At 41.4% G+C, this 19,247-nt stretch overlaps 2 protein-coding genes across 2 annotated transcripts in view; both read left to right on the top strand.

Moving 5' to 3' along the window:
* Nucleotides 1-1,960: 1,960 nt before the first annotated feature.
* dlec1 (DLEC1 cilia and flagella associated protein) lies at nucleotides 1,961-17,539 on the top strand. The gene is made up of 39 exons (XM_071485109.1): nucleotides 1,961-2,161; nucleotides 2,275-2,444; nucleotides 2,541-2,681; nucleotides 2,797-2,953; nucleotides 3,127-3,240; nucleotides 3,323-3,507; nucleotides 3,877-4,100; nucleotides 4,695-4,779; nucleotides 4,887-4,974; nucleotides 5,278-5,451; nucleotides 5,558-5,694; nucleotides 5,788-5,880; nucleotides 6,108-6,198; nucleotides 6,316-6,478; nucleotides 6,839-7,031; nucleotides 7,161-7,237; nucleotides 7,386-7,548; nucleotides 7,646-7,742; nucleotides 7,889-8,019; nucleotides 8,198-8,350; nucleotides 8,595-8,725; nucleotides 8,938-9,088; nucleotides 9,288-9,404; nucleotides 9,580-9,701; nucleotides 9,839-10,024; nucleotides 10,112-10,179; nucleotides 10,283-10,434; nucleotides 10,547-10,662; nucleotides 10,774-10,844; nucleotides 11,086-11,306; nucleotides 11,472-11,630; nucleotides 11,737-11,859; nucleotides 11,969-12,063; nucleotides 12,224-12,311; nucleotides 12,441-12,638; nucleotides 12,736-12,897; nucleotides 13,024-13,174; nucleotides 13,572-13,689; nucleotides 13,828-17,539. The coding sequence occupies exons 2-39, from the start codon at nucleotides 2,343-2,345 to the stop codon at nucleotides 13,940-13,942; spliced, it is 5,112 nt and encodes a 1,703-aa protein (XP_071341210.1). The 5' UTR covers nucleotides 1,961-2,161; nucleotides 2,275-2,342; the 3' UTR covers nucleotides 13,943-17,539.
* Nucleotides 17,225-19,247, top strand: part of map3k22 (mitogen-activated protein kinase kinase kinase 22) — a 37,821-nt gene continuing 35,798 nt past the window's right edge. The window contains exon 1 of the mRNA XM_071485118.1: nucleotides 17,225-17,614. The gene's annotated coding sequence lies outside the window, so the exon portion shown is untranslated. The remainder of the gene's footprint in view (nucleotides 17,615-19,247) is intronic.

The raw sequence follows: 19,247 nt of genomic DNA, 5'->3' as shown, positions 1-19,247 counted from the left end.
AGCCCGTCAGACTCTTATATGCACCCTCAGCCCACACCCACTGCAACACCGGTCTGACAAGTACACCACTGTGTTTTCTCTCATGACTTTCATTCAGCTCCCTGCCAGTGGAAACTACACCTTTGGATGGAATTCCACCAGCACAGACAAAAATAAACACTCGTACAGGATTAAACCTTGATAAGAGTGTGTTGCATTGAGTCTTTTCTCTACATGCATCAACCTGATGTTTATTTTGCTATTTTACGTAGATTCTCACCTAGAGTGTGATTTGATTTATTTAGGGTGTTGTCCCATTCTGGTACAGACCTGTCATTTACAGTGTGATGTGTGTTCCTGCCACTTCCCTCCACCTTTTTACACCACACAGTTAATGTTGTAAGTATCATCACTCCACATCACACCATGTCTGTAGCCATCATTACCGTAATACTTGAGGACTTTACAGGATGAAAACCTACTGACAGCAGCTAAAAGCATCAATCGTTAACAGACATTTCAGCACAGTGTTTGACTGAGCGCCGTCTCAAGCACAGAAATATGAGCAAAAGAAACAAATCAAAGCTGAGCAAAGCAGGTGTTATTTATCATGCATGTCTATCCCATCTCGTATGGACTATCTGGCCAGCTTGGTGCCACTAATATGGTAGATTGCTTTGAAGTAATAGTAGGTAAATAGTGTTTGTGCATTGGTTACACAAGCTGCTGTTCATTGTTAGAATGTCATATCTGAGGGCTTATACAGATCCCTCTTTGTGCCTCTCTATTATCAGTGTCTGCCAGCCTGTTCTGTCCTATGAACTCTCGTGCTGGGGCAAGTCTTGTGAAAAAAAAAAAAAAAAAAAAAAAAAGCTGCTCTGTCTGTGGAACCACTAGGAGCTACAAAGTGAGCTCAACAATCGCCTCTTTCAGAATCCCACATTTGCACTGCATGAGCTGATCAGCACAGTCAAAGAGTTTGTTTTGGGTGAATTTGGTTGATTTTTATATTTCATTAGCACTGGTTTTTCTACAGCAACTGCTCTTTTTGTATAATGCCCACAGACAAATGCCTTGCCTGGGCTCTGTGAAGCTTTGAAAACACTTTGCATGACACATATGGTGAAACCAGCTCTGCTTACATGAGACTTTTCAGTACCTGTTTGTACTTCTGCATTATGCAAGAACAACCAGCTATTCTATCTATGTGGGTTAATGGAAAAGTAATCACATGGGTAACAGGGACAACGACACGCCTCATATGACAGAACAGTATACACTAGTTATTGTTTAATAAACGTGTTGCATCTGTTCTGTAGAGTCTGCCTCATATAGTTCAGTGTATCAGGTGAGTCTCGTCTCAGAGCTGCAAAAATAATATGGATGTGAATAAAACAATGATATAAACTGATTAACATGTTCTTGTCAATGTCAACAGAAAAACTTAGTGAAAAACTTTAGAACTAGGGATCAATTATTGCAACGTCTTCTAATGAATTTATTGACTATCTTACTGATCACTCACAAAACTGATCAAATTAAGGCAAAATGTTATCTCTCTAATTTGCATACCTCCCATAAAGGGCTTACTCCACAGACAATAGTCTTTCATTGTAGGTGTGATTCTTGATGAAGAAAGAAAATAAATAGACAGGGTCGACCTATTTCTTATCCTGCACTGTTTATGGTCTGTAATATCATCTTTAAGGTGCAATAGAGAATGAATTGGCTTAAAATATGAAATAAGCTGCTAATTTCAGACCTAAGTCGCTGATTAACTGATTAAATTAGTTTAATAATCTAACTTAAAATACTTAATTAGTTGTGAACATGTTTCACTTAGAATAAATGTAAAATTACAAATTGTCTTTGAATTTATGAACATAAATAGATGTGTTTTAGTTGATATTTTTGTACTATATTCGCCTACTTATATAAATATAAATTAAGTCCTGATAAAGAAGAAAAAGATACAAATTTAGGCAACAGTCTTCAGATTCAACTGGACAATGTTCTCTCAAATATAATGACAGCTGTATATAAAAAGAGAATGTACGCTAAAAAAATAAAGGTGTGTAATGATAAAACTTCTTCTTCCTGCAACTTCTTTCTAATCCTTTGACCTTTGGCTGTCGCTATGGCAACCACACGTACACAAACATGGCCGACGAGCAACAAGCAGGTGAGGATTTCATTTACATTATGCTATAGTCACAACTTTGGCTGAATGTATACCTTTTAGCGTCTTGCTACATGTCCGGGTTTGACGTTAACTTTACATGGTCATAAACCAAGTTCTTTCACAGTTACCCTGCTAACGCTAAGTTAGCTCTTCAGCAAGTTAAACATTTAGCATTAGCTACATGGAGGCTGTGTCAGCTATGATGCAAGAACCAGAGACGGGAGACAAATCGCAGTTTGACCCGCCTGTGAACAGTCACAGACCCGCCTCAGGAAAATCACAGGTAGGATGCACAAAAGCTTTTTCACGCTTAGCTTCCCAGTAAACATCATGGAAATCACTGCTATTACAAAGCCGCCTCATCTTTATTGAATTTCAGGACATTTCTCACGTATTAGCAAGTGTTTTCAAGGACCTGTACACAAAAGACATCATTGGGAAAGACACTTTGTCCAACCTCATCAAGACAAAGAGTGGACGAAGCAGTTACCATGATAAATACGTTGAAGAGCTTCAACAGGTGACCTAACCCTGCCACTAGCAATGCCAAACCATATTGTATGGGTCACAATTCATTGTCAAGAGGGCTATTGAAATAATTAGTATCATTATTTTTCTTTTCCTCAATCACACAGGCTCATTCTGAATATAGTCGTCATATGAAAGAGGCAGACATGCTGGAGAATCATATAATTCAGGCCAGAGCTCGGGCTGCAACCACAGAAATCCAGGCTTATGAGAGAATGAAAGAGAAGATAGGGGATGTTTATGATGACCAGAGCCTCCTTGCAGGTTAGATAAAAGTTTTTTACAAACTGATATAATATGCTATACTGCTGCACAGCTTGCTTGTTTAATGTTGTTTATGAAGATGAACTGTAACTGTCTACTGTAATTTATCTCTATATATTTACTCTGATAATATATATTGTAATTGACTTTATTTGATGTTGATTTTTTTTCAGTCAAATCTGCCTTTTCCTGGTGTGTAGACAAAGATCTTCTCGAAATGAACAACCTGATTTCCCCCCAGGACTACTTAACTACACAAAAACCGCAAGTTAGAGCACCAAAAGCAGGTACCTGACCCTCATGGTATTTATCTTAAATAATTAATGTGTGTATTTTCACTCAATGTTTCACTTGTCCTTTTCTTGACAGTAAAATCAAATCCTGCCAAAGCCACCATCGCCTACACCATGCATGTGTCCAAGGAGCCTCAGGATGATGGTTATACACTGATTCCCTGTCCAGAAAAGACTGTATTAGAAAGAAACGAGTCAGATCTCAGCCTGACTTTCGAGTCCAGCTCAGATGCCCCAGAGAGGAAGAAAACTTCCAGAGAGGTGAGGAGTAAGGAGCCTATATCCTTTCAATTTAACAGAGCTAGCAAGAGTGATACTGTTGGCATGAATAATTTATGCAATAAATTTTTTTTTTCCAAAATACAATTAAAAAGTCCAAATGAAGACAATAAAAAGAGTAGATAAAACACAGGAAAAAAGGACTAAAACAACAAAGGAGACATTACAGGGCATAAAAAATCATTATTAAAAAGCGCTCCTCTGAGTTTTGTGAAATGACGTTCAAGATAATTCTGATCTGGCAAGCCTGAGTTCCTGTGGGAAGGAGGGAGTTCTAATTACATCAGTGTACTATAAATGTGGAAAATAAAACATTATTGAATTCTCTCCATAACGCTCCATGTGCTTCAGAAGCCAAATCAAACCAAACCCAGACCAAAGTGGAAGGGGGAGCCAAGCGCAAAGGATAAAGCAGAAGCGATGCAGAAACTTCAGAAACTGAAAGATCGACACAGTTTCCTACGCAATCCGCATTTCCTTCTTCCAAATGCACAGAAAGGTGGCATGTCCCTCATCCAGCCCAGGACCAAAGTGATGAAGACAGAACATGGGAGGAAAGGGGCGGAGGGGCAAAGGTACCTGGAATGTGCTGACTTATCATTTTGTCACAGGGCAACAAATATAGAAATGCAGGGTACTGACACAGTGGGTCACATGAAAATCATGTGTGGGTTATAGTTAACGAAATACAATAAGCTTAGGTCAGACAATCCCTCTTCAATTTTAAGTGGAAACATAAGTACCCTTTACCTCAGTGCAAACGACTGTGCACCTCATATTTTGCTCGTGGATACACATACTGTTAGTCACAATTGACTGTGATCTACCACATGAGTGCGGTAACTTTGCAACTGTACTTTGAATATGTAACATCCCTACTTTGTTAGATAGATAGATAGATAGATAGATAGATAGATAGAATACTTCATTAATCTCGAGGGGAAATTCAGAGGATGCACACAGTGTACTGTGACAGTAGTTCTAATTACATCAGGAGTGTGTACTGTCTGCATCATTAACACAACACAGAAACATTTATTTTGTGGTTTGGAAGAATGTTATGCTAGCAGCTTGTCACCTAGCTCACCACTTCCTGTAAGACTATTTCTGCCAGGTACACACAGATAACCCAGGTGTTATTTTGTTGTTTGTTTCTTTCTGTCTGAAAGCTCCACTGATGATCCTGTCCCAGTCTTCCTAGCAAAACCTTCGGTGGTGGTTTTTACTGACTACAGTGTTGGACATGTTTATGAGGTATGTTTCAGTGACTTACACAACCTTACACATCAGTGTGAAGAATTCAGGACTCGGCATCTTTTACCATGAGATGATGCACATTAACATGTCCTGTCCTGTCTTAGACAACACTGGAGCTGAAAAACTTGACTTCCTCAAGTCGTCATGTCCGAGTCATCCCTCCCACCACTCCTTACTTCTCCATTGGTCTGGGTGAGCTTTTCCTTTTTGTTCTGTTTGGATTACACAGCCTCCTTGTGCCTGATGTAGAGAAGAAAACATTAAGTGTGTCAAGATTGCATCAAAAAGAGTTTTGACAAATAAAATCAGAAATCTCTGGAATGCAGTTGGTGGTTTTTGGCCTTCCTGGTTTGCTGTTGCAATTCTATATGTGAATACTAGCACCACCTGCTATAACAAATACAACATATTTGGAACAAATATTGCACGCAAGTAAATGTAGAGTTACGCAAGTTTACTATGAGAAAGGTCTGATATTCAGGTATGCGTTTGCAGGGAGATTCCCAGGTGAAGGGGGTGTTGTTGCCCCTGGGATGAGCTGCAAGTACACGGTGCGGTTTGCTCCAGACTCCCTGGCAGACTATGAGGACTTCATAGTGGTGGAGACCCAAGCTGAGCACCTGCTTGTGGTACCCATCGGAGCCAGACGACCCCCTCCAATACTCACCTGTGAGTCTCAGTACAGTCTCTCCCAACCTTACATCGTTGTTTCGCTCACCACTGAACTTTATTTGCTCATGCATTGTTCATATGCTTCCCCCTAATTATTGTGCAGTACCAAGAGTTCTGGACTGCGGTTACTGTCTGATTGGAGGCGTGAAGTTTGTTGAGTTTCTGTGCCAAAATGTTGGCCTCAGCCCCGGGAAGTTCTGCATTATCCCCAAGAACCAGTGGCCAGCCTCGAATCTCAGGGTAAAATCTGATACATAATAACTCATCAGTAACCTTTATTGTGAAAAAGGAAACCTTCTTGTGCTTGACAGGTTCTCTTTTTTCTTTATGTAGCCTGTGGCCAGAACATATTTTTCAGAGCAGCCACCCTTTGCAGTCAGCCCGTCTCTTTTTGTGCTGCAGCCAGGAGAGGCCACTGTAGTGGAGGTGAGTCAGTCATAGAGGCAAGTTTAAATTCAGAGGGAATTATGATATGTAGCTGCAATACTCTGTAAACATATTTTATTAGACTGAATTAAATCCACAGTTATTGTTAGCACTAACTAAAAATGAGTGAAAGCTATCTCAGTCCCAGTTTTTGGGGCACAAGTTTCACTTCTATGCAGGTCTGCGTGTTTCAGATTCTGCAGTATTACGTGTGTGTGGGTTTGCAGGTGGTTTTCTTTCCTTCTGCTGCAGAGAGGAGCTGTCAGGTTTTCACTGTTGTCTGTGACAACTGCCAGGTGAAAGACATCTCCATTGAAGGTGAATCTTTTCAGTGATTAGCAGAGTTTCTAGAGATTTGCTCCAAAATGAGCGATGATTTAAAGTTACTCTAGTTTGAAGTTAAATATACTTCTCTGATTTATGTGTGTTTTCCAGGTGAGGGCCAGTTGATTGCTCTTGAGCTAGTGTCTGTATCTGGGGAGAAGGAGCCTCCTGTGATCGGGGAAGAGCATGACCTCACTGCACAGCACTTTGTCCGTTTCAGCCCATGTAACCCTCACTCTGTGCAACAGAAAAAACTCATCATTAGAAACAATGTGTAAGCTTTGCATCTTCATATATCATCAGTACGAAGTGTGAAATAGCAAAATAGTATTACGTTTATTTAATTGTTTGATTCTAATGCCTCTCCACAACAAATAAGGACATCATCCACGCTCTTTTTGGCCTCAGGATTACTTAGTGAGTAGGGAGACCACTCTTAAAGTGGAGCGCTGGGATTTCAGTCCCCGTGATGGCAGCATTCACATAGTTGAGGTGTCCTTGGGTAAAAAAAAAAAAAAGTACTGATTAACTGTCACTGACCCAGAGCAGAGAAAGAGTTTCTCTTCAGAGGTCATTGAACATCATGTTACATATCTCATTCTCTCGCTTGCTCTCTCTCTCTCTGGGGATGCAGCCACTTGGAGCTGCCTTTCCACTGGCAGATCTTGAAGCCCAACCTGCGCCCTCTGCTTCCAGGGGAAACCCCCGCACCTTCCCATATCCAGTTCCACCTGGCCACAGATGACACCTTCCATGTTAGCCCACTAACAGGCCTTCTGGCCCCCTGCCAGGACCAAGAGTTCCTGCTTACCTTCTGTCCTAAAGAGGTAGAGAGGACATACAGTATAAACCATGACAGAAAACAAGAATCAGGGGTTATTATATCACTAGTGATGCTTAAAGAATGCTGTGGCATTTCTTTCATACATTATTGAAAATATTTGTGTTTTCTTAAGTTGAAGGATTACCACAGTGTCTGTCACTTAGTCCTGAGGGATGTCCCGCAGCTGCCACCAGAGCCCAGTGAAAACAGGTCTGTGTACTGTAAATATTAATCAGTAAAAATAACAGCACAAAGTCATCACTACAAAAGCTCCTTCAACATATTTTATATCTTTCAAAGTGTTGGATTGTGTGTGTGTGTGTGTGTGTGTGTGTGTGTGTGTGTGTGGGAAATGTAGTGCCCTTCAGCCTGTGCGTGCTGGCTCCAAGGTGAGCGATGTCATTGTCATGGAGATAGAGGTTAAGGGGTCAACAGAGCCATACCAGATCCTGCTGGAGCCGTACGCTGTTGTGATCCCCGGAGAGATTTTTATTTACACAACAACCCACAGGCAGTTCAAGGTTATTTAAGTCACTGTCAGATGTTTTACTTTTATCAAATCATTGTTTGCCAGTATTACAGTAATAGATTGTATTTTCTTTGTGTTATCTTTATCAGATGTGGAACCACAGCAAGACCTTCATCTTTTTCCAGTGGGAAAGGATGAACAGCTGCAGCCACATAATAGAAGTAGCGCCCTCTACTGGCAGAATAGGTGTGTTACACAACACAATACAATAGGATCAATACAAATTCCCCACCAATTTGGCTCACTTGAATTTGTGCATTGTAAATTATAAACATCATTTCATGTTGTTTGATTTGCTGTTTTACTGACTGATCATGTGAATTTGTGTCCAGAGGAGAATGAGTGCTTTGATTTTGATTTAATCGTGACTGGAGGGAAACCAGAGAGAGTTGTGACCAGTCTGGTTTGCCACATAGAGCACCGCCATGAGCCCATCACCTTGGCTGTGGAGGTCTCCTTCAAGGCAAGAATAAACTTTAACACCATCACTAAATTAATGACTCTCGTCATGGATAAAATCCTCAAATTTCACAAAAAGAGTTGTGAAATTTCACAATATGAGTTTCTTGTTTTGGCATTTGTTAAGCATTGCTTCTCAGTGAGCTGTGACCTCTTTATGTTCATCATTCAATTTTGCACAGGGTCCCATAGTAACCTTCAGCATGCCCAGTGTGGACTTTGGACTCATGAGGCTTGGGGAGCAGGTGCAGACCACCCTCCTCCTCACCAACAGCACCCAGCTGGATGCCTCCTGGTCAATTGAGGACAGTCAACAAGAGCACCAAGACCCACAGGTACAGCGGACTAATATGACAACATATAACTTATTATACCCGTAATAAGATAATATGGATGTCGGGGGCGACCTGATAGCCGAATGGTTAGGGTGCATCCCACGTGAGCGCAAATGCTCCTGGCAGGTGAGTCACCAGTTTGACTCCACTGCCCTATCAAATAAAGGCACAAAAAAGCCCAAAAAGAAGATAATATGGATGTTAATTTGTACCTTTTTATTCAGTAATCTGTATTGTTACCTAGATATTAGTGAAGCCATGCAGAGGTGTGCTGCCCCCCTTGGCCTCTTGCAGTGTGGACGTGTTCTTCAGGCCACGTTTCTGCCAGCAACTTGAAACAGAGCTGGAGCTGAAGGTGGAGAATGGAACAGGATGGTAAGGATGCACAGTTTTGATAAACTTAATGCTTCTTCTCCTTAAGATTTATCGTGATGAGATATAGATTGTTCTTCACCAAACCAATGTACTTAAAAGGCAGCTGGAAGGTGGAGGGAGGGGGGGACATCAATATTACAGAGCACTAATGATGTTACTCAATGAAAGTGTCCTGTTGATAACAGGCAATAGTACCTGTGTGTTACTTGCAGTCACCTGTCAGTGCGAGCAGATGTGCAGTCTCCTCAGGTGTGTCTGCTAAACTGTGAGCTGCTCCTCTCTGAACTCTGCATTGGAGTTCCTGCCAAGGGCACTGTCACTCTTTTCAACCAGACCCTGCTGCCTTCACACTTCAGATGGATGGTATGCTGCACTACGTTTATCATTTTATCACCTGTGTGAAGACTATTGTATGCACGTTCATAATCTGTATAGTATAAGGTTGCTTGTGTACATATCATCAATGAGAAAATCATTTTCCCATTGAAAAAACTCACTAAATCTGGATATTTTTTAACACAGTTATAACTTAGTGATGTCAATTTGACATTTTCTCCACCAGGCTGAGCTGCAGGGTAAACAGGCTTCACTGTGTACAGTGAGTTTTGACCCCTCCTCTGGTACTCTGGGACCGAATGCCAGTGAGGAGATCACAGTTGATTTTACCTCTCACACAGATGTAAGTACCAGTCTACAGCACAAGTTGTTAACACACCTGAAACACAAGGTTTAACACCAAAGAGACAAATTTATCAAGTGAGAGCGAAGGGTGAAGTGTCTGGTCTGTTGTCACAGATTCTTATTCTGTCTTTTGATAGTTGATGTTCTCTCCTCCTGTGTGCCTTTCTGTCCAGCTGGAGCTGACTGAGGTGGCTGCTCTCTGTGAGGTCCAGGGGATGAACTCTCCTCTTGTTCTTGGCATCTTCGCTTCCAAAACCGAGAAACTCAGTGTATCTTACTCGCTGCCAAGTGTCTGGTAGTTACTTTGGCCTAAAACCTAGTGTCTAATCCCCCCACACAGCTGTATCACTTCATATCATAAGTGTTTAGTGAGTGAATCACACAGACTGATACATTACCACTCAAAATATTATCATCGTTCTTTGCTTTTAGCTCTACGCTGGATAATGAGAGCCCCTCAACACTGGTACTCGACTTTGGAGGTGATGTTGTTTTGAAGAGAGCCGTTACGAAGCAGTTACTGATAACTAATCACACTAGAGTCCCTGCCCCTTTCAACATAGAAGCAGAGTACTTCACCTGCCATACCCCAAAGCCAAACAACCAGTCAGAGAAAAGGTGAGCTCACTGACATACAGTGAATAATTCAACAAAGAGTGACTTTACCATTCTGTACATGTGACACCGGCTGCATCTTAATCGTAGATTCACATATGTTAAAAAGCCGCTTCACTCTGTCCAAGCTAAGAAAGTAGAGGAGAAAGCACATGAGGGTATGTTTTCACTTTTTTATTGTTTTATTTTTAGACTTAAGCCATATTGAGCTCCAACACTGTTAGTGAGTTAGTGAGTCTGCATTTCTTTGTCCATTGTCAGAGTTTGTGAGCAGCCTGCTGGCTCATGGAAAAGGTGCAGCTTTCTTTGTCCTACCAAACACGGGGACACTGGGACCATTTGAGACCCAGACTGTGGACGTGACCGCCTACACTGACATGTGGGGGGAATACAGGGATAACCTCATATGCAAAGTATGATGTTGTCTTAGTACTTTTCGCATATGTATTCTCTTGATTTTGTTGTGGACTGATGCATTATGTTGACAATGTTGGACTGATGGATAATCTGATTTTCCCCTTGCAGGTGGGGGACCTTGAGCCCAGACTCATTCCCATGCAAATGACAGTGAAAGGATGTCCGCTCTACTTCCAGATGACAGGCCCACGAATAGATAACCAGAACCAGGGGCCAATCATACAGTCTGTACCACTATCAAATTCTCCAATTTAATCCACCATTATTTGTGTATATTTGACAATGACTAAATCATTTTAGCAGTATCAAATACCTTTTGCTTTTTACATCATTAGATTTGGCACTCATGTATCTGGAGGTGACACAGTGTCTCGTTGTCTTCGCATCAACAATCCCACTATGTTTGGTAAGCATGATCATTAAAACATCCTGGCCGGGGTGAAAAATTGTTGGACCCTTGCATTTCCTGTTGGTTAGGTTAACAGTAACTGCAAGGATGCATTAACAATTTGTCAAAAAGACTGATTGACATTTCTCGTTAGGTTGCTTTTGGTGAAGAGTGAGGCTAGTATGAGTGGATTTTGTTTGTTACCTTGGCTTTTGGGGGTTAATAAATTTATTTAATCAAAGTCTTTCTTTGCTGCAAGATATTCGCATGGACTGGGAGACATATAACATAGATGAGAATGACCGTAAATTGGTGGATGTCGTGGTGGCATATGGAGATGCCTTCCCAGTCAAAGATGCTGATGGCAATGAGGTGATGAGTGGAGCAATAAGGCTTCCTGATGGGAACATTCAAGCGGCCTGGGAAAGGACTCACACTCCAGGCTCTGAGGGATCGAGTAGCTCCTTCCAAAGCAAGGCTGTGAGTGCATTTAACTGCACAGCACGGAAACACAAACATAAACTTTAATGATTTTTATGATGTTGCCTCTGGGAAATTCTTATGGCTACAATGCCAGTAACTGGACCCACATGGTGTGTTTTATTCTTTCAATGGTTCAAACTGTCTTTTTCCTACTGAGTTCAGGACATGGAAGAGGAGGAATATATAACCAAGGATGACTGTGATGAAAAGGAAACATGTATTTATCCCTTTCCTGCAAAGAAAAAACTCTTCTCTGTCCACATCCGACCTCATGTGGGCAACCTCTCAGATTACCCCTTCTGCATCACACCTCAGCAAATAGTATGTTTATAGGATTATGGCTGCATACATTCACTTTACCAGCAAAACACTGCTTTTAAACAACTATCAGTAATGGTGTATTTTTCTTTCTGGGGTGTATTTCAAGGTGATTCCAGCAAAGAGCAGCAGCACAATCCACGTATCTTTCACTCCTTTGACTCTTTCCGGTTCAGTTTGTGAATCCAGATGTGTGGGCTTAGCTCTGGGTTTCATGAGTCTAGACTCCAAGGTAACATGCTAAATTCATAAAATAGTATCTTTCAGTGTTAAAACCTGGAAAAGTCAAACAGTAGATCACTCTGATGCACTCTAAATTCCCTCACTGTGTGTGTTTACAGATGGCTGCCTGTGTCCCGGGGAAAGTTGGACGAGCTCAGGGTTTGGATTTGGAGCCTGTCAGGGTGGATCTACTAGCAGCCGTTAAGCCTGCAGTGTAAGCAATTACAATCATACTATTTATGTCCTCAAAACCCCCGATGCATCCAACTCAATTTATGCTTCCTAAATTAAAAATCAGCTGAGGTTAGGCAAAAGCAGCTCAGAGGTGGTCTGATTAAGTTGCATATCTTGCTCCTGGCTCCTGGTTGCTGCAGGCTGTTAGTGCAGATGGAAGAGGACGATGGGATGCTGGAGTTTCATGCTTCGGCTGGTGATTTACTGAGGGCAGAATCGGACAAGGAGGTCGGTCCGAGAACTCTACAACACTAATCAACAGTGCTTTGGCATACTGAAGTGTACATATGATGTATTAGTCCCACAAGTGTACAGTATTTCTGATCAGTCATGTTCAGTGGTTGATTTGTTCCACAGCTGGTAGTGCGGGAATTTGACATCATACAGACACTTCAGCTGAAAAACACCTCAGAGATGCCCCTACACTTCCGGCTGGTGACTGAGCCTCCATTTGTAGTGCTCAAGCCCCAGCTTCGAGCCCGGACCAGCACCTCCAGCAACCCATCAACTGCTGATGGTCACTCTCTGGTGCTGCAACTACAAAACAGCATGCAGGTGTGATGAGGAGAGGGGACTCATGGCCTGAATACAATATAGATACAGCAGCACAGAGGTGTTCTGTTACCTTGTTACTCTTGTCTGTGAATGCCAGGTGAAAGTGGCCTTCCGCTGCTCTCTGCTTCTTCTGGACCATGTGGACCAGAAAAGTGAGGAAGTCCCTCCCGGGGTGACACTGATCCAAGGTGCAAGCGGGCAGAGGAAGCTGAGGTTCCAGCAAAACCTTCTGATTCACTACAACAACAACAGCCTGCAGGTCAGAGACTGTAGTGAATTTTCACTGTAGAAGTTAGTGTTTAAAGTGAGAAATAGGAAAATTAATATGTAGGTAATTGCAAAACATTTGACCTCACAAAGTTGATCTCCTCTCTGCTCCAATCAGGCCGTGCCTCTCTGTGCGTATCTGGATCTTTCTACTCTACACCTGTCCACCAACAGCATCAACTTTGGGCTCTGCTACGTGGGGCAGATGGCGATATTAGAAGTAAATCTCTCCAGTGATGGAGCCCACACATACTGGAAATCAATTATAGGTAACCACTGCACCATTTTCTGTATTTTGTTTGCATTCACTTTAAGCTCTTACATCGGCTCTGGGTTTTTTTAGCTCTTCAAACTTAGACACAACATTTACAGGGTATTGTTTTTACACACTTTGGAATGCCAGTTATTACATATATTTGGTCTACCTCATTATTGTTTGTAGCAGTGGAAAGGTGTCAGGCTCTTCTTCCTTATAAAAAGCCCTTCCAAAGTCAGTTAAATATAATGAGAGAGTTTAACATTAAATGATTGCCCTCTATTATTTTACAGTAAGAAAGTGATCTCTATGATGTGACACCAGAATTTCAGATCTCATAATCCTTTGTTTGCATGACTTGTTCACCTATATGCCTGTGAGTTTTACTGTATATGTGTGTCTGTGTGTAGAGTCAGATGAAGGGGACTCCCATGTGTTCAGAGTGACACCAGACTGTGGGCTTCTCAGGTCCAAGGAGCTCCATGTCACCAGCTGCAGCCAGTGTCTACAGATCAGCTTCACTCCCAGGTAACAAACAACAGACCGCTTTTACAGTACAATGTCTACAAAGGGATTATACTAGATAACTACAAAGTTAAAAAAATATACATTTTGCTACCATATCCAAAATAAGTTCCAGTGTCTACTTTTTCTTATCTGTTGTAGTGAGGACAGAGAGTTCAGAGCCAGAGTGGTAATCCAGTCTGCTCTGGAGAAGATGCCCCTCACTCTGCAGCTCCAGGGAGCAGGAACTTTTGTTACAGAATACAAGTCTAGTTAGATGTTCCTGTAACATCAGTGACACAATCACCGCCTGCTGTTTAACATGCTCTCTGTAAATCAACTTATTTATAGTCATTTTGTAAGAATGTAAATAAATATAAAGAATAACTTACCAGGTCTCAATCAATTGATTACATATAACAGTCCTAAAGTTCTCTGAATGATCATGTGATATTACACATCAAATGAAGTTCAAGACACATCTGCTATTTTACGTGTGTTACATAGAGGTATTATCACCTTCAGTACAAAAGTGTTAGTTTAGTGGCCTTTGAGTACACTAAGAAGGTAATCAAAACCATACTGAACTGTAGACACTCAGGGCAGTTTCTCTCTCTCATGATAGACATTTAAATTACCATAAAATCTATTTTATTTAGTGATATTTCAAATCACTCTTGATTGATCTTGACTTCTAGTCTTCTCCTACAGTTCAGAAATCAAAGACGTCTCCAGCTCCTATTCTAGTCCCCAGTGCACACGGACATCGTGTGATGTACCCTAGAGACAATTTCCACAAGAGGAAACTGCAGGAGATGGATACCAGGAAAAGCTGTTTATGCATTTTTATTGGGGTTTTATCAAATGAGTCCTGTATTATTCCAAGAAATGAGCAGCAGTTCTATTAATGAAAACCCTCTGCCACTTTGTTTATACTTGTTGAGCAGTTATCACCTGACAGGCAGTTGAGAGGATGACCCAGAGCAATTGCTCCTCTATTGGGTTTCTTCACTGGAAATCCCAGCTTTGCCCACAGTCCGCTGAATAGGAAATCCATCATATAATGTGAGTTTGATGTGTAAAAAAAAAAAAAAAAGAATTCGCCAGTATTTTTAGGTTTTCCTGTAGAGCTCACCTGATTGCTAAGGGCCTTATTGATTTCCAGTAACTCAATACAAGCCACATTTCACCCTGAGTAGAGAATGGATTTTCCTTGAAGCCCATTTTAGAAAAGATAGAAAAAGACTGCCATGAGGATATGCACAAGTATGTTAACACACACAGACACACACGCACATAGGCTGGTTCAATACACATAACACAAGAGGGAATTCCCAACACTGCTGAGGGTTGACAAAAAAAAGTCTTAACTGCTGACCTGCAACAAATCAGCACCATTCACCTGGCTGGAGTTCACCTTGACATAATTTATATATGGGATTAACTCAGATGCCAGTTCAAGCATTACTGTTAAAGAAATACCTGCTCTAGTTCCATTTAGGCTACTAGGATTCACATAACTCATTATTTAAAGTAAAACCAGTTTTAATGAATTTTATCCATTAAAATGACCAAAGTTGCTGTTTTTTCAATGTAAATATATAAATTAATGCATTAGTACAATGTGCTTTAAAATCGAATTAGAGTTTCTGTATACAGAGCTCTGATGGGTGCCTGTGTGGTTAGTATGAAGTCTTATTTTCAGACAATCAGACACACAGATGTTATTACAAAATAATGGTTGAGGTGGAGGAAAAACTCTTGATATCCATTCACACAATGTAGGAAAAGCAGTTTGATTGCTTTCATAAAACTGACAGCAAAGTCATCCTGCTTTTCTCTGGAGACCCCAAAATCTCTCTGAAACATTCTCTGAGATGATGCTGCAAAAACCACAAGAAACACACACACATACACACTCAGGTTGTTATTGTTCATGACAGCTGCCTATGGTGTTCATCTAAAGCACAGTTCAGCTGTACAGGCATCTACAAGCACTGCAAATCCACAGAGAGATGCAAATGTCCAATTGATATTCATTGCACTCAAGAAGTCTTATACAGAGCAAGGGCATGTCTGATCACAATAAAACAGTGCTGTGTGGAACTAATCTGAACAGAGCAATGCTGCGACCAAGGTCAGTGGAGCATTTGTTATTTTGATAGTCTGGTCTAATGTGCTGAAGAGAGGAGATAGGACTGCCCAGGGTTGTATTTTTAGTGCCCATTATGAATACCTTTGGTACACAGGTTGCCTCTTTTCTGGCTGGTATTTGCAAAGGTTCAGCAATCTGACAAGCGACCAAAATGCTGTTTAGATGTGTAGTGACATAAATCATGCCACATCCAAATCCCCGCCTTACACCACACTGCTGCATTTGTTTGGTGTTTCTCATTGTCATGGCCCATTAGTGTGGAGCTCACGTTGACATGCCTGCTGATTGAACACAACATGCTCCTCACACTGCCAGAAAAATAGGGACTGGATGTCCAAATGTTACAGATGTTTATAGATGGTAAGGATGTCCTACCCCCGAGCAAGGTCCAACTTCCTAATGGCTCATTCAGACAGTGTAAAAGGAAGGAAATGTTTTGGTGGTCATTTTGTAAGGAGCTTAGCTTTTTCCCTACTATGTTTAAGAGGGCCTATAACCAAGAGGAGCTCCTGTCTGTTGACTGTGGACAAGTACAGTTACCACTGTGCACTAATGAGGACTGCTTATCACTGATCAATGATCAACCTGAGAAAATGCTGCTACACTGGCCAACACATACTGCAGAATGAATGTGTTTAAACAGAACCTGTAACAGCTGTGGCAAGATACAGAGTGGCTGTTTAGTAAATCCTAGAAGACTGAGAAAACTGAAAACTTATACTGTACATGTGCATATAAATGATGAATTACTACATGTATTTCAAATGTTTTCTATTACTTATTCTATGTCCTATTTAGAAGCACTATATCAACATTTGTTATATAACTTGTATGACACTATAATGTAGTCATAAGCAGCTATAAGGACATTTTAAGTGTGAATTAATGTACAGCATTAGTCAAAAATGATAACATCCTTTCTAGATGTATTTTACATGATTACAACTGTGTTATACTATATTGACATCATCATCTGTTTATACACCCGCTTCCAGTTGCATGGGGTATCGAAAACTCTCATATCTGCTTACAACTTCATTATAGTGTGTCATAAACTATTTAAGGCTAAATAGGCTGACTAAAAATGTTACCATGTGTTTTTTCTGTCACCTTTGTATGAACATATCATTGTACTATAAATATATGAGGTGTAATATATATATATAATATATGGTCTCTAAGTTATTTAGATGTATATTTTTTGTCACAATGACTTGAAGTCTGCGGATGAGAAGGTAGATGAGTAGGCCAGGTGTTGTACTTGCTCCAGGTGTCCACAGGGGGGCGTCGCCCCCTACAGTTTGACGCCCCTGCCTTGGAAACGCACCACCGGAGAGCGTCACCACTTCCTGGAGCTCACGTCGTTGCTGACATCAGAGGCGCAGCTCCAGGGAGAAACTCGGCTGCTCTCTGTTAGTGTGTGTGGAGACAAGCGAAGCGCAGGGTGGGAAAAAAAAAAAAAAAAAAACAACAACAAAAAAACTTTACTCTGAATCACAGCAGCCGTTTGCAGTTTATTCCCGCCGTGGAAACGCGACCGTGAGCTCTGGATTATGCACCTGGCAGAGAAGGTTTCAGTGCCTGAATACAGCTGCTGTTTGTAATTTCTGCGCTTCAGTGCAGAGCGCAGTTTCCGGATACCAGCCCACTGTTTTGGGAAGATTTGCTCTGCATCAGTTGGGATTTTTTCCGCTCACCCCCGTCGTTCATCTGTGATAACTTACACCCCGTTATCAATCCATCTTGAAAAGTCCTGCAGCCACAACGGGAGTATGGAGTCACACAGATAACAAGGTAAGAGTCTTGTCTGGATTTTTTTTTTTTTTTACTTCATTTTCTTATGCCAGTTATGAAGATCACTGCTTTCATACTGTTATTTCCTGTTTGAAGTGCCAGGACATTAGAATACACATGCATCTATTATTGATTTGGTAATTTGCAGTTGAAATTTCTCTTCTAATAAAGCCGAAGCATGTGTTTACTTAGAGCAACCTCACTGGAGAGGCCTTCTTGCAAGTGGAAACAGTTACTCGGACAAACCCCAAGTACATTTCAAAGCAAGTGTTTCCTCAGTCAATATAAATCTGGGCAGTGTAGGTCAATAATGAACCTTTACAGACATAACAGCCCATTTTTGTTGTAAGAAGATATGATTTGTTGGTAGATCATCAGTATTTTGTTGCTGGAATAAAGATTTGCATAGGCTTTTTAGTGTTTATTACCGGTGCAAAAGACTGTTTTCACAATGTTTTACCAATGGGAAATGGCATACATGGCACGTCTGGAGGTGTGAGTGATTTCTGAGAAGTCATTGTCATCCTGTGCCTGTAGACTCATTCATCCTCTCCGTGCTTTTTTTTCTCTGCTGTCAGTTTACCAGACCTCTGTGATTCACAGTGGTCAGTTAAAACAGCGTTCTCCTGAAAAAGTTCTCCTGTTCTGATTATTTCTTTCCGTCCAGCTGTCCTCCTGGTCCCTGCCCATTTCTATCCATGCATTTTCAAGGCGTTTTAAGTCCATGCCAAGGCCATTATTAGTGTAAAAGTGAAGAGGATGCTCGTGAGCTTCCTCCATTGCCCTACACTTATCCCCGTGATGGCAGACTTCTGAGGCAGTCCACCAAATTAGATTTTAATGAGGCCATCGTGTTCATCAAATCAAATCAATATGAACTACACTCACAGGAGTCTGAACAGCAAACTGACAGATGAGTTTATCAGCACATTGGCGTGCCCTTGGGGCTCTGAAATAGCCTTAAAGTGAGAGTCAAACTGTCAAGTGGAAACCGCCCACAGATATGGTTGGTGTGCCTCAAACAAAACAATCCATTTGGCTGATAACAGGCCTGGATCCCACAGTAAAAGTGCCAACCAGAGACTGAAGCGATAGGTTACTAATTGTGTTTTGATGGGACAACTGAAAAAAGGAGTCTGAAATTAGAGTTTATGGTGAGAGTTTATGTTCCACAGGTAAATTGGTGCAAGATTGGTATTGTTTTTATATCTACTTAAGGAGACTTTAAGGGTCTCTCATGTCATTCTAATAAAAAAGTGTAGAGAAAGCCTGGGTTGTCATTCCTGATAGGACTATTTGAAAGCATGTCATGAGACACAAAGTTCACCCAGACTTTGCTCCTCAGCAGCTCTCTTCTGAGAAAGTTCACCTATTAACTCTCCTTAACATCCCGCTGTCGACTCATGCTGGCTCCTTTGCGAGTCATTAGCTGAGTGTCTTCGTCAGAATGAGTGCGACCTCTTCGTCCTCACACTGTCCGCTCAGTGGAGTGCTATCATATGCTGAATTCACAGAAGCCCGATCAGGACTGGGGGTCAGAGGTTACTGTGACTCATGTAAGCAGACTGATTGTCGTCACTCAAAGGCGAACTTCAGATGTTGCTTGGCTACAGAAGAAAACAAAACAAATTTG

Source organism: Trachinotus anak, unplaced genomic scaffold (assembly GCF_046630095.1).
Source record: "Trachinotus anak isolate AG129_WGS33_773 ecotype Australia unplaced genomic scaffold, CSIRO_AGI_Tana_v1 ptg000009l, whole genome shotgun sequence".
In the NCBI taxonomy this organism is placed as follows: Eukaryota; Metazoa; Chordata; class Actinopteri; order Carangiformes; family Carangidae; genus Trachinotus; species Trachinotus anak.
Note: the sequence above shows the minus strand (reverse complement) of the source record. Positions and strands in the feature narration are given on the sequence as shown.

Excerpts from the sequence above, each read along its gene's own strand:
- dlec1 (XM_071485109.1), top strand. The coding sequence starts at position 2,343 with ATGGAGGCTGTGTCAGCTATGATGCAAGAACCAGAGACGGGAGACAAA. Across the intron at positions 10,663-10,773 it reads AACCAGGGGCCAATCATACA|ATTTGGCACTCATGTATCTG; the intron begins GTCTGTACCACT and ends TTACATCATTAG. Across the intron at positions 11,307-11,471 it reads GCTCCTTCCAAAGCAAGGCT|GACATGGAAGAGGAGGAATA; the intron begins GTGAGTGCATTT and ends TACTGAGTTCAG.